General features: G+C 34.8%; 2 protein-coding genes across 2 annotated transcripts; both read left to right on the top strand.

Moving 5' to 3' along the window:
* Positions 1 to 5,671: 5,671 nt before the first annotated feature.
* LOC131856931 ((S)-stylopine synthase 1-like) lies at positions 5,672 to 6,523 on the top strand. The gene has a single exon (XM_059208887.1). It carries the CDS (start codon positions 5,672 to 5,674, stop codon positions 6,521 to 6,523), a length of 852 nt encoding a protein of 283 aa, XP_059064870.1.
* A 117-nt stretch (positions 6,524 to 6,640) lies between these two features.
* Positions 6,641 to 7,249, top strand: LOC131856929 ((S)-canadine synthase CYP719A21-like). Its single transcript, XM_059208886.1, has one exon. It carries the CDS (start codon positions 6,641 to 6,643, stop codon positions 7,247 to 7,249), a length of 609 nt encoding a protein of 202 aa, XP_059064869.1.
* The last annotated feature ends 6,381 nt before the right edge of the window (positions 7,250 to 13,630 follow it).

Here is a 13,630-nt window from a genome sequence, read left to right as displayed (position 1 = left end):
AAACCCTAACTTGTAGTTTATCAAAAATCACAGATGCAGAGACTCGTACGACATGATATGAAGCTTAGAACGACAAAATTCACAAGACCATACGAAAAATTAGAAATTTCATTTAAAAAGCAGTATTTTGTACGACAGAAAATCCTGTGTAGTACTAAAAAAGATGTTGTGTAGTTCGACAAACGATTCTGTGTAGTACTACAAAAGATTTTGTGTAGTAATATAAAAGATTCTGTGTAGTACGACAAAAGATCTTGTGTAGTACTACAAAAGATTAGGTGTAGTACTACAAAATATTCTGTGTAGTATGACAAAAGATTAGGTGTAGTACTACAAAAGATTCTATGTAGTACGACACAGGAATGAGCTAGCACGAATTAGGAAATAGTAAGGCAGAAATTCATACGAAAAGGATTTATACCTCATACGACAAGGAAAATGGGCTCATACGAGTCAGGATGAGGTGTCGTTTGAGACTAAAAGGAAGTTCGTATGAGCCAGAAAGGCAACTCGTACGATAATCTGATTCTGATCCAGCAGAGATGAAGTTTGAGGAAGCTTGGGAGGCTAAAAATGATGATTTCGGCTGCACGGTGGGCGCCAAAATGTCATGCTCTATGAAGTGTACCTATACCTGCAACCACAATGCACTCAATAAATCATTACAAGAAATGGTTAGAAAATTGAAACAATGAAAGACAAAACCATAGCTAATCGACTTATTGCCTTCTAGTAAATGCGAGTATGAATTTTGCTCTCAGATCTTAGTATGCAAATTCCAGTGACTTGACTACACTTAGATGGAGGATTTGAATGTTGAAAATGCATGATCTAGCAAGAATAGCATGATTAATCTATATGAATGATTGATCTAGCATGATTAAGCTAAGATTTAAGCTAAATTGAGCATGATAACATTGCTAAGAATGATAAACAATAAGCTAGATGCCTATAATAACAATGCAAATGATGAAATCAAATTGGGACCCTTATTGCTCCAAAATGAGGTCTATTTATAGGATTTCCCAAGGCTAGGGGTGAGTTGGCATGAATCAACGGTTGAGATTGATCTGAAGATATCAATGGTTAAATTGGAGGAAGTTGGCAAAGGGAGTTGGATTAAAGGGAACACTTAGTGACAAGTGTCACAAAGGTTCTAGAAGATGTTGGATGAAAGGGGACAAGGTGGTAGGTAGAATTGGTTAGGTTTAGGAATGGTTAGGTTTAGGAGTGGTAGAAGTTAGGAGAATTTGAATTTAGAAATTCAAATATTAGGAAAATGGCTAATTAATCTCAACAACTCATAAATGATTTGTTTTAATTAATTAGGAGTTGGAAGAAATGATTTTGGTGGAGGGAATTAATTAATTTGAATTAATTAATTAAAGGGGTGAAATGAAATGAACCTATTTAATTAGTCATTTTAATCATTTGTAACATTAATTTACATTTAAACCCAAATTTCTTATTATAAAAAATTATCTAAACAATCTATTTGCATGTATCCTAATTTGTCTCCATGAAACCAAGCCAGGAAGATTGTCTAGCACATCACTTTTAATTTGAAAATATCCATTCATTTCATTATCATTCAAACATGTTTCTTTTTCAATTGGTGTTTCCATGTGTACATCCACATTATTGATTTCAAATGCTAGTCGATTTTCAATTTCAATTGGGGTTTCAATTTCGGTTTCAATTTTAGTTTCATTTTGAGTTTTACTTTGAGTTGGGGTTTGATTTTCAATTGGGGTTTGATTTAATCAGTAACATGCTTCTACTAAATCACCAATTTGTTCATGAGAATATACTTGGGGTTGTGAAGACATACCTGTATCCAATAATGGATTAGAAGATGCACCTAAATTTGGTTCTACTATGTTTCCTTCTTTAACATTTATGGTGTCCTCGATGTTCTCGTCCTCTGAAATGATTGTTGAACTTGAAGCTCCAACATTGTTCAATTGTTTAATTCTTTCTCTTCTTTCTCATTGACGTTTTGCCTCCTCTCTATTTGTTGCAATGTCTTTAGCTGTTAGAACCTTCTTTCACCTCTTTTTGTATTGATTTGATCCGATGGCTGCACAAAAATTTAAATTCGAATGGATCTCCTTGTCAAGTCGATAACAAGACAAGAAAAGAGAATTATTTAACAAAACATTCTCTCTGCAGATCAAACTTATTGGATAATGATTGAATAATCATTCAATCATTGAAATTTGTCCTTGTGGGCTAGTTTTTTGCCCAACAGATATTTTAAGAAACAGGCATTCATTATTTGAATGAAACAGGTGCCCGTTTTCAAATCGGGTACACGTTTCTAAAAATGGGTGCCCGTTTCTAAAAATGGGTGCTCGTTTCTAAAAAATGGGTGCTCATTTCACTTTCAATGGTACTAAGAGAAACGACATCTATTTTTTGAATTTCAAATAATAGGTGCCCATTTCATAAAAGTTGGAGCGGTAAACAACCCTCTGCCTTGGTTTTGGCTCCGGGTTAGGCTTGATGGGACCAAGCCTATGCTTGGACCTCCAAAAAAATGGCTAAGGCAAAAGAATATCAGATTTCTACCTTGGCCTAATTTTTTGAGGGCCTTCCTGATCAAAATTTTTGATGAAATGAAAAACCATTAGATTTCTCAGTGTCTTGATTTAAAAAATGTAAAATTCATAGTGATAAGATTATTTTTACTATTTTTGCATTATTTATTAGTCAAGAGTGGTATGTAAACCTAAAATACTGAGGTTTAGTAAAATTTTAATAACATTTTTGTTTTTAAGGTTTTTAGAAAAATACAATATATTGCATCAATCTACATACAATTATTTTGAAGATTAATTTTTTTTTTACATATGAAATTTTCATCAAATTATGGTGGTCGTACACCCAATGTTTTGAAAATGTACTTTATTGTCAGTTAAAAATTAACAACAAAAAAAGATATTCAATAAAAAAATAAGTAAAAATATTCTCTTCAATATTTGGTGTCTTAGGTATCATTTCCCAAATAGATTTGCAAAAAATCATTTATTTGTCAAAAAATGGTGGCCGTACACATGTGTGCTATGGTCCTGAAACAGGCATTTTGAAAAAGTGGTTTTTAAACATGCATACTAAAACTCGATTTCTACCATGTGGGTATTGAAATAAATTAGATATTTGAAAAGTAGACTCCGAGCGCTACATTTTCAATTACTGATCTTTTTTGAGATTCAATCTCTAGGTGCCTCAACTTGTGACATCAATTAATAGAAAATTTGAAAAATAGAGAAAACACTTCCACTTTTTGCCCAAAAGTGGGACTCAACTTCTTCCAGCCACCCTTAAGACCTATGTTGTGCAAACAATATGGTTTTCTAAATGGTCTACCAATCAAAGTTATGTGTTCTAAAAATATATGCAAAAAATAGACTAATTTTTTTCTAATTGACCTTGAATTCCTCTTTGGTGTACCCTTTGCATACCAAGGTGAAATTGTCAGTTTTATTTAATATCACAATTGTAGATTTGGACATTGATCTAAAAGTTCACCTAGTTTTAAAATTCATGGGTTTGTGCCTTTTAACTCTATTTGGTCTGCTTGACAAATTGCCTCTAGTAAAATTACTTGTTTTGACCAACCTATGAGTCATGGTCTTAGCTTTGCTTCTTCTGAACCATCTTATTCAGTGGGACAACAAAACTCTTGGTTATATTAAAAATTTGAATGGAAAATAACTCTTTAAGAAAGGAATTCAAGTCTTGTGTGATTTGTGGCACCCTACCAATTTCAATTGGTTCTTAAGGCAACAGTTAAAAGTCCTATTCAATTTGTCATCTTCAGACAAATATACTCTTTTGAATATTCAATAGATGGTGACCCTCGAGCTGGTCTATTTGTTATTTTCCCTTTACCATGATAACTTCTCGAAGGATTGGAAATGACCCAACACAAAATATGCAAAACTATCCTCTTAAAATCATTTACAAACAACTACTTCCAACTATTGTATTGGTGCCAAGACTCAATGCTAAATAGAAATGCAAACTTAGTAAATCATGTTGGAATAAGTTAAGCTTTCAAATTTGAAAATCAATGGCTAATTGTTAGCCTCAATTAACAACCTAGAAAGTGCTCCATATCAATTTACTTGTTGGTGATAGGTTCTCTTTCATCTTCCCACCTCTACTGTGTCCATTTTGCACCAAAAAAGCCTCTATCAAGCATGTTTTCTAGTTATGTTCTCATGCTCACCAGTTATGGTGTTTTGTCTTCTCCACTCTCCTAGCCTTCTTCATTCATGCATGGTCTTGGAAAACTACACTTCTTGATCTATCCTCTCTCCATAATATCATCAGTCAAACCCTAAGACAAGTCATCATCGACTTTATCTGGAGGTTTCATTGTTTGGTTGTTTTCTCCCATTCGTTTGTTCCCTTGCATATTGAAATTCACATGGTTTGTGCGATCTTATTCCTCAACATTTGCATTTTGTAGACTACACCTAGCTTGAGCCATGACCTTATCAAAAAAGGATGAAATTCAAGAGAAAATCAAAAATTTTGGAAACAAATTTTAGGATGCAAATGAAGGGCATTCATGATAGTGGTGTGATGCTCCTGTTCTTCATTAGTTTTATCAAATATTGGTTCTCAGTTCTAGTCCCTACTGGGAAAATATTGACAACGACAAAGGATTTAATGACGGAGTCTTCTTTGGTCATTAGAGGGGGTTATTCATATGTTACTTTGGTTCTTTATGCTCCAATGGTTATGTACCCTCTCATTTAAGCATGTTTAGTTTGGACATTTTAAGAGAGGAGCTATTGATCTAGTTGGGAGTTTTACACACTGCACCTGCTACTTTCATTTCTCCAGGTTCTCTAGTTGAATTCATTATTTGAGTTGTGATCTTTGACTTTCAAGTTTATGATCTCAATGATTTGCTGCTAAAACCTTGTACATGGTTTGTATGGAAAGGTTTGAAGCATTTTAGTGTGGTTTAAAGTCTGTCTGTTTTGAACTATGATAGTGAACAACTGATATTTGGTCTATGACTATGATTGTTGTTTTAGTTGTTGTTGTTGTTGTTGTTGTTGCTATAGTAGTTATATTTTTCTCATTTGTACAACTAAAGCTGGTCTAGTGGTGGAGAACTTGTTCTCTTGAAAGAGAGGTCACCCTAGTGGTGGAGAACTTGTTCTCTTGCAAGAGAGGTCACAAGTTCAAATTCCATTAGGGGTAATGTATGTATGCCTCATTTGTAGCACAGTTAGGTAAAAAAATCGTTCTTGACCAGATAATAATATTATTAAAGAAAGATAATAATATTATTATTATTATGTGTATATAATGTGTCGTGCAAGAAAAATATTATGTTACGCTGCCCACCATTTTCCCACGCTGTAACAAAAGCTCTGGCAGAAAAGACATTTAAATCGTGTATATTGAGAACCGTGGACCGTTAATCTTGAATATTGTAAAGGTCTTAGAATTACGTGGAATACAGCACAGTCTAAAAACATGCGTAGCAGGATAGAAATCCAGAATGCTTACGAACACTTCCAAGTTTTGAAAATAAAATCAACTCCGAACACACCCCAAAATCGGATATCTCAGTGTATTTATATTTGCAATCTATGCATGAGTTGCAACGACAATCGCAGCTCTCTAAGCAGTCCATTCATTAGTGATGGAACAAACGCTGGTTGTTGTGAAGTATCTTCCCGCTTTTCATTTCCTTCATAATCCCACTGTACAAGGGACGTTTATTTTTCTTGTAGCAGCTTCACTCATTTCCACATTTGTTGCTCTAGCTTTTCTGTTCTCATCAACTAAAGAGACGAAATGGCCTCCATCTCCACCAAGGCTGCCATTATTAGGCAACTTGCATCAGCTAAGTAAGGGTGGAAATCTTCTTTCCACCTTGACAGACATGGCCAAAACATATGGTCCTGTCATCACAGTTTGGATGGGCCCATCGCCACTTATAGTCCTCACCGGCCAATCTTCAATCTGGGAGGCCCTGGTTAACCAGGCCACCAATTTTTCTGGTCGACCGTCACCCTACTCTAGGCAATTTACCAGTGCCTCTTTCAGGACTATGACTAGTTCTCCCTACAACGAGCACTGGACTAAGCTCAGAAAGGTTCTGCACAACAATGTTCTCAGCCCCGTCCACGTTGCACTTCAAAGCCCTTCTCACCAGGAAGCTGCGAATAAACTCATCAAGAAACTAGAAAAAGAGATGAAAGAGAAGAATAGTGTGGTGAGGCCCTTTCATTCCTTCAAAATGATGGGGATGAGTTTTATGGCCCACTTATGCTTTGGCTTGGACTTTCGAGACGAGATTTTCTTGTCTAAGCTGGAAGAATTCATAGAAGAAGATATTAATCTGACTAAAGATGCAGATGTGTTTCTGGATTCATTTCCTCCTGCTCGTTTCTTTGTTCCTTCATCAATCAGAACGGAAAGAAAATGGAAGTCTCTGAGAGCTGATGTTCTGCGTCTTCTGGTGCCTTTAATCCGATTTGCTCGCAGTTAGAGAGAATACTTTAAGCGAAGTGCTCCCAGCAGTTTCTTGAACTGTTTACTATCCATTGACGAAGGGGAGGAAGGTGAAGACAAGTCCAAGTTATCCGATGAAGAAATAGCTTTCAGTATGTATGAGCTGTGCCTTCTTGCAGTCGACAGCACATCTACGGCCATTGAATGGGCTCTGGCTTACCTGATAACCAATCCTCAAGTCCAAGAGAGGGCTTATCATAAGATTAGCCAAGCAGCGCAGGAAGGAAAAGTTGGGTTGTTCGGTTTAGAGGATTTGAGGAAGCTGCCGTACTTGCAAAGTGTGGTGAAGGAAACGCTGAGAAAAGAATCAATTGCGCCACTTGGGGTTATTCACCAGACGGAAAAGGAGTGTAAGGTGATGGGCATCACCATACCTGCAAAGTCAGCAGTCCTTTTCAATCTACATAACGTGTCGAATGATCCTGAGGTGTGGGAAGAGCCGGAGGAGTTCAGGCCTGAGAGATTTATGCGGAAGAATGAGGTGAGAATGGCATATCTTCCGTTTGGAGCAGGAAGGCGGGTGTGCGCAGGAATGGACGTGGCGAGCGTGTATGTTCCCATCACTCTTGCCAATTTGCTTAAAGCATTCGAGTGGGGATGCGTTAAGGAAGGTAGTCCTCCCGATCTTACTCGGGATATTACGAACGTGCTCATGTCCATGAAGTATCCATTGGAAGCTCGAATCACACCTCGTCCATCCTAAATAACAAACAACACATGGGTTGTTTCAACTTTCCTTGCTTGTCTACATATCTTTGTCTATGTCCTCCCTTTTCTGTTATGATATTTATGCGTTTAGACTTTCTATATACGTCTATACTCATATAGTATATGTAACTTATTTTCAAATAAGATAACATTTGTATTAAGATGTGCAATGGTTGCGTGGATAGTATTATATATTTTGAATAATATTTTGGATGGTGTAGAATTGTAGAATTTAAAAATTGTCTTAATATTTTGGATGGTGTAGAATTGCAGAATCTATAAATTACCTGTAATAATGATCATTGTTTATAATATAAATGAATGAGTATAAAATATCCAATTTTCAATATGAAAGAATGCAAATTAATTTAAAAATCTAAATTGTGCAGAATATTTTTACACTATAAAATGTTTTTTAGAATCTATGAAAATGATTAACTTATGAAAATGTCTATAAAACTGATCCATTTAAAATTTGCATCTCCTTTTCATAAATGTAACAACTCATTTTCCTTGGATCTAATATTCTTATTTTGTGATGAATAATGGAATGTGATTTAATATGTTCATAAGAAAATATATGTACATAATTTAACTGTGAATTTTAGTCAACTATTATCAAAGTAAAATTTCTTGATCTATTTCTCTTATTCTAATGATGACTAATGAAATGTGATCTAATATACTCATAAGAAAATATGTAGACATAATAAAAAAATCTAAAATTGTATGATTTTTTATAATTACTCAAATTAGTTTGTATGTTCTTTCTGTCATATCTTATGGAATTGTATAAACAAATAATGTCAATAGAAAGAGAATAGAATAATTAAAAGAAAATATAACTATGAAACTCAAAATAACAATTAAAACTTCTATTTTTCAAATAGCTCTATTTTTTTATATACTTATGCTACAAGTATGCCTATAAAGAATAGATATAGATTACTACATTATTTACATACATCAAATTTCAAAACCATGCTTATGTGTTGCCAATATAGAATAGAATAAGCTAAGTACAACTATTTGTGAAGGGTGTGGCTAACAAATAATAAAACAAAACTCAGTGATTAACAAATAGAATTATTATTGTTGACATTGCTTTAATTAGAAAAAACTATATAAAATATGAATACTTAAATATGTATATTTTCATTAAATTGAATAACAATAATAAAAAATATTTGAATAAATATTCATTATACATCGAGAGGCTTATACAAGGGTTAACTTTTTTGGTCACATAATCCACATTTCCCTTTTTGAGAATGACATGTTTGAATAACCATGAATAGATGAGCACATTTGCAAAAACTTAGATGCAATCCAACACCATAAAGGATTCTCCAAGTTTCATCCATTTGTTAAGAGATGTTCATTTTTGTAAATTAAAAAAAAATAGCATTCAAGTACTCAAAGTCCCTAAAGGCATTATTTTGAGCATAGAAAAACTAGTAAGCAATTTTTTATGGAAAGGGAATATAGATGGTAAAAATAAAAATCCCCTTTTGTCCCTAAAAGCTATCTACAATCATATGATGAAAGGAGGTGTAGGTTTATAGAATGTAGAGGTTAGGAATCTAGCCTTGGGAGCCAAATTAGCATGGAAGATGTACAACAACCCCATAGCTAAATGGCACATAATCATGTAAGGTAAAGACCTCTACTCGTATTTGCCCTCCCAAATATTTTCAATTGCTAATCCTCCTAAGGGTTTTGCCATGTGGAATTTAATAGTATCCTACATAGAAACTTGTTACTACCTTACCTTACTTGTTAACAAAATTATGGGTCACAGGTGCTATTCTAAGAAGATTCATGGAATGTGTATCCACTCTTAAAAATCTCCCTGAACTTCAAAAGGCCAAAGACATCCTATCTTTGAGGTGGAGATGAAAGGTTCAAGATTACTTTGATTTTCCTAAATAAAACAATTTTTATGCTAGATGGAAGGATATCAACTAATTGCCACATGATTCTCATGAGAAAGCTCCCATCAAGAGCACCTTAGCATCTAGAATCATCATCTTGTCTGACCAAGAAGTCAAAAACACTTGGGCTCTTTCAAATTCAAGGAAATACTCTATCAAGGCTACAAATCTCTAAAGTCTCGAGGGAATTTGTTAGGTTAGCAAAGGTCATACTCTTTTTGGTAGAATGACATTATTCTCCATTAGATAGGGTGCTTCTTTTGGTTGGTTTTAAAAAATAGGATCCTCACAAGTTCAAGGCTAAATAAAATGGGAATTGTAGAGCCATTCAAGTGTGTCTTGTGTGAGGAAAGGTGGGAAGATGTGAATCACTTATTTCTCAATTGTCCATTTAGTCAATTATGTTGGTCAACCATCATGAGTAAGACGAGATGGTATGCTCCATTTCCCAATAATATTTGGGATTCATATATAGGCTAGCCAATACTTCACAGATTATCTTTTTTTCTTGCATGTGCGTTCCAGCCCCACCAATGATTGTCTAGGGTATTTGTTGTGAATGTAACAAAAGAATATTTAGAAAACACAAAACTGAGGAACAATCAGTCATTTTTAACATCATCAAGTAAATTTAAGAGGTAGCCAATTCACATGTCAAAAACAACAAGACTATAGATCTTAACATTTAAGTGTTGGGAAGATCTTAACATTTGTTACATAGATTATTCTTTGGTTCATAGAGATCAAAAGATATATCAATCCAAAATATCTTGGATCCCTCCTCCTAAAGATTCATTCAAGCTAAATTTTGATGGAGCATTGTGTGGTAAACCAAGACTATTAGGATCTAGTTGTGTAGTTAGAGATCATGAAGGAGGCATCAAGAAATAAATAGCAATGAGTGTCCCCCTAGAACAATTTACTTTGTAGAAGCATTGGTGCTCCTTAGAGGTATCATTCTAGCTATAGAATTGGGAATTACGAAACTCATCATTGAAGGTGATTCCCTAATTATCATTAATGCATGTAAGATGAGAAAAGCCACCAACTTGAAGATTGCCCACATACTTCAAAGGTCCTGGGATAACCTCAAGCTCTTTGACTCTTATGAGCTTGTCCACACATACAGAGAAGAGAACAGGCTAGTTGTATGGTTAGCTAATGAAGGCTGTAGTCGTCCTGTGAACTTGGAACTAATCTTATCAAAGGCACATGCAACCAAATTCTTAAACATGAAGGAAACTATCAAAATGAATGAAAATGTAAAGACAAGAGGTATAAATGGGCCCCTATGGGCCCTCATTAAAAATATCCAAGTTAGATCATTGAAAGCATGTCATTAGGCACTTGTAATGGAAAACGTGGTTGGCAACGCATCAAAAATAACCTATTTTTTAAGGGGTTTGTCACAAGACCAAAGGGATTTATGAGAAGATTAAATTCAAATACACTTGAGTCAAACCTACCAAATCTATAACTATATCCAAAACAAATATCTTTTATGTCAAGCATAGGTGTCAAAGGATCTATTCAAATACAATAAAAACCCAGTTTTCTTGGGACCGATATATCAAGACACATTGATAAGGATAGTAAATGACACATGGAATAGAAGGCAAGCTTTATATATGACATCACAAGTTTCCACAACGCAAGGACAAAATCTCTTTCTGTCCATAATCTAGGAAGGTTCTAGAGATATCTTTTGGTACATGCTAATTTTTTTGCCAACTTTGTATTTAATGCAAAGAGGTGGCAATATGATTTTCACTTATTGCATACTAATCATTTGTCTTCACTCCTATAGAATGAGCAACCCTTCTGGTCAATTTGCATGATTAACACTTAAAAATATTTATTGTTTCCCTCATGCAGAGAGTTGGCACATGCTTTAATCTTCATTTCCAATAGGGCACTCCTCAATTTTAGTAGCCATTAGTAATTCCTCCACCCAAAATTGTTGCCACGTTAGCTCCATTCTTTAATTCCTTTGCCGGCTCAAGCATGTGTGGTTTCTAATAAAGTGATCTAGCCTGCATTTGCAACAATATCTTTTCATCATAACTTATCGAGGTGGCCAAAATTGTAGCACTATATAGGACAACCACCTCCCCATTTCCCAACACACCCACCATACGATAGTCCTAGGGCTCTGGTTGTGATACCTTTCATCCTTTCCTTAAACAATATTTTTACATTTCTTGTTTTTGCACAATAGATATCTCTCCCATCAATAAGTGCATAAATTTTCCAATCCCTAAAGATGAGCTTCTCGAATAAAGGGAATTCACATAGGACGTGTTCATAATTTTTTCTCTTTGCAATGCTACCAAGTTGAACATACCATTAGGGTTGTTATTAGAGTATACATACTTGATGTCTATCATCGCCTACTTTTCTTGAATCAAGTGACTAGTATAGAATAATTTCAAATCATTTGGACCTCACATGGTCTTTTTGCATTTATTTTTGAGCTAGTGACAAATTAACTTCTAAACTATCCCTAGTGCACCCTAGCCAAGGTTGTTAAGAGTTATGACCTACACTCAGGTAAACCCTAGTTAGAGGTTTCTTTTCTAGAAAGGACGACAAAATAATCTAGCTTCCTTTGTGTTTACTTAGCTTTCAAATATGTCATTAACACAAAAGATGAAAGTACCCTTGTAGATGCCATTGCCACCCACAAAAGGGAATTCTATGAAAGCCATTGTAGCTCCATCTTTAAAATATTTGATGCCCTCTATCTCCTCACCACCCACAATAGGCATGCCCCAACTCGCCCATATGATTCCTTTTACGAGTAGGATGTGAGTCATAGGAATATTATTCAATTGTATCGTATGAATGACAACCGTCTAGGGTGACCAAACATTGTGGAGGGTGTGCATGGTATTTATCCTATTCAAGCCATGGTGGGACACCTTTCTACTCCTCATTGTTTCACATTGATTGAAGCAAATGATGCATCTCCACAACAACCACACAACACAACACTTCATATTGAAGCTTTCCATCATAAACACCATATAAAATAGTCTTGATAGATAAAGGAACATGTCTCAATATTTACACTTTGAAATTTTTCTTATCATTGGGATTCTTTGAAAGCATTATGGATTCTAGGAAGAGATAACTATAAAGGAATATGATGATGAATAATTCGCATCTAAAGGAATAGTCACTCTACCTCTTTAAGTGGGGCAAGTAGTCAGAGATGTGGTTTGTTGTTTCCTTGATCTTGATCTCACATACAAAATACTTCTAGGATGACCATTGATACATGCAATAAAAGTAGTGCCTTCGACTTACCTTCAATGTATCAAGTTGCCGCATGAAGGAACTGAAGTCACACTTCAAGGCAATCCAAATCCATACTTGTATTCCAAGAACATTTGACCAACAATTTAGACAATAGTCCCTATAAATCAAGAAGTTGACCCATATTCAGCATACATCAATCCTAAATCATTAAAAGTTTTCACCTCAAAGCAAGCAGAGATCAAGAAAAAATTCAAGGATAACAAATTAGGAGAGTGCAATCTTAATCAAACCATGTACCTAAGACAATTAATGGACTCCCCTAAAACTTATGGTAGACCCATCAAAGTAGATATCAATAATAATCAAGACCACATTAGAATACTAGTTGAATACTATGGAAATGAATGTAAGTGAGCTTTGTGACTGATTCCATATCCAATGTCACTTTTCCACCCCATATTAGTTCCAAGGCAATGGTCAAGATGAGGCATTTAACAAAACTATTCTCAAAATCCTTGAAAAGACAATCAATGACAATGGCTACAATGGGCACATCTAACTCAATCCCACACTATGGGCTTATTGCACAAGTATTTGCACCCCTATTGGAGCTGCCCCTTACAGGTCTATGGTTTCAAAGCCATCTTTCCCATTGAGGTTGAGTTACCATCTTTACAGGTCTCCTTACACAATCTTATTAGTGATAAAGACTATAGAGTTTCCCTCTTACAAGACCTAGAATTTCTAGATGAGTGCCTACAAAATGCATTTAATTACCTTAAATCATATAAAAAATATTTGAGCAACAATTCCAATCATAATTCGAAACCTCACATATTTGAGGTAGGTGACTTGGTCCTTAGAGAAAACCCCAAAATTTAGCAAGATAAAGAGAAAAGAGGCAAATTTGAACCAAATTGGCTTGGACCTTACATCATCATAGTGGTCTATCATGCAGGTACATACTAGTTATACATGCCTAAAGAAGAGTCAATGGACGATCCTATCAACAAAATGCACCCTTGTAGGTTCTATACATAAATTTTCACACAATCCTCTAAAAAAGTGAAAAAAAATATCAAAAAATACAAAAAAAATAAAAAAATAATTTATTTTTTTTAAATGTTAAAAAATCACCTTGATGAAAAGATAGAAAACTGGTGTCTTGTTTGACACAACAA

Source organism: Cryptomeria japonica, chromosome 7 (genome assembly GCF_030272615.1).
Source record: "Cryptomeria japonica chromosome 7, Sugi_1.0, whole genome shotgun sequence".
Taxonomy (NCBI): Eukaryota; Viridiplantae; Streptophyta; class Pinopsida; order Cupressales; family Cupressaceae; genus Cryptomeria; species Cryptomeria japonica.
Note: the sequence above shows the minus strand (reverse complement) of the source record. Positions and strands in the feature narration are given on the sequence as shown.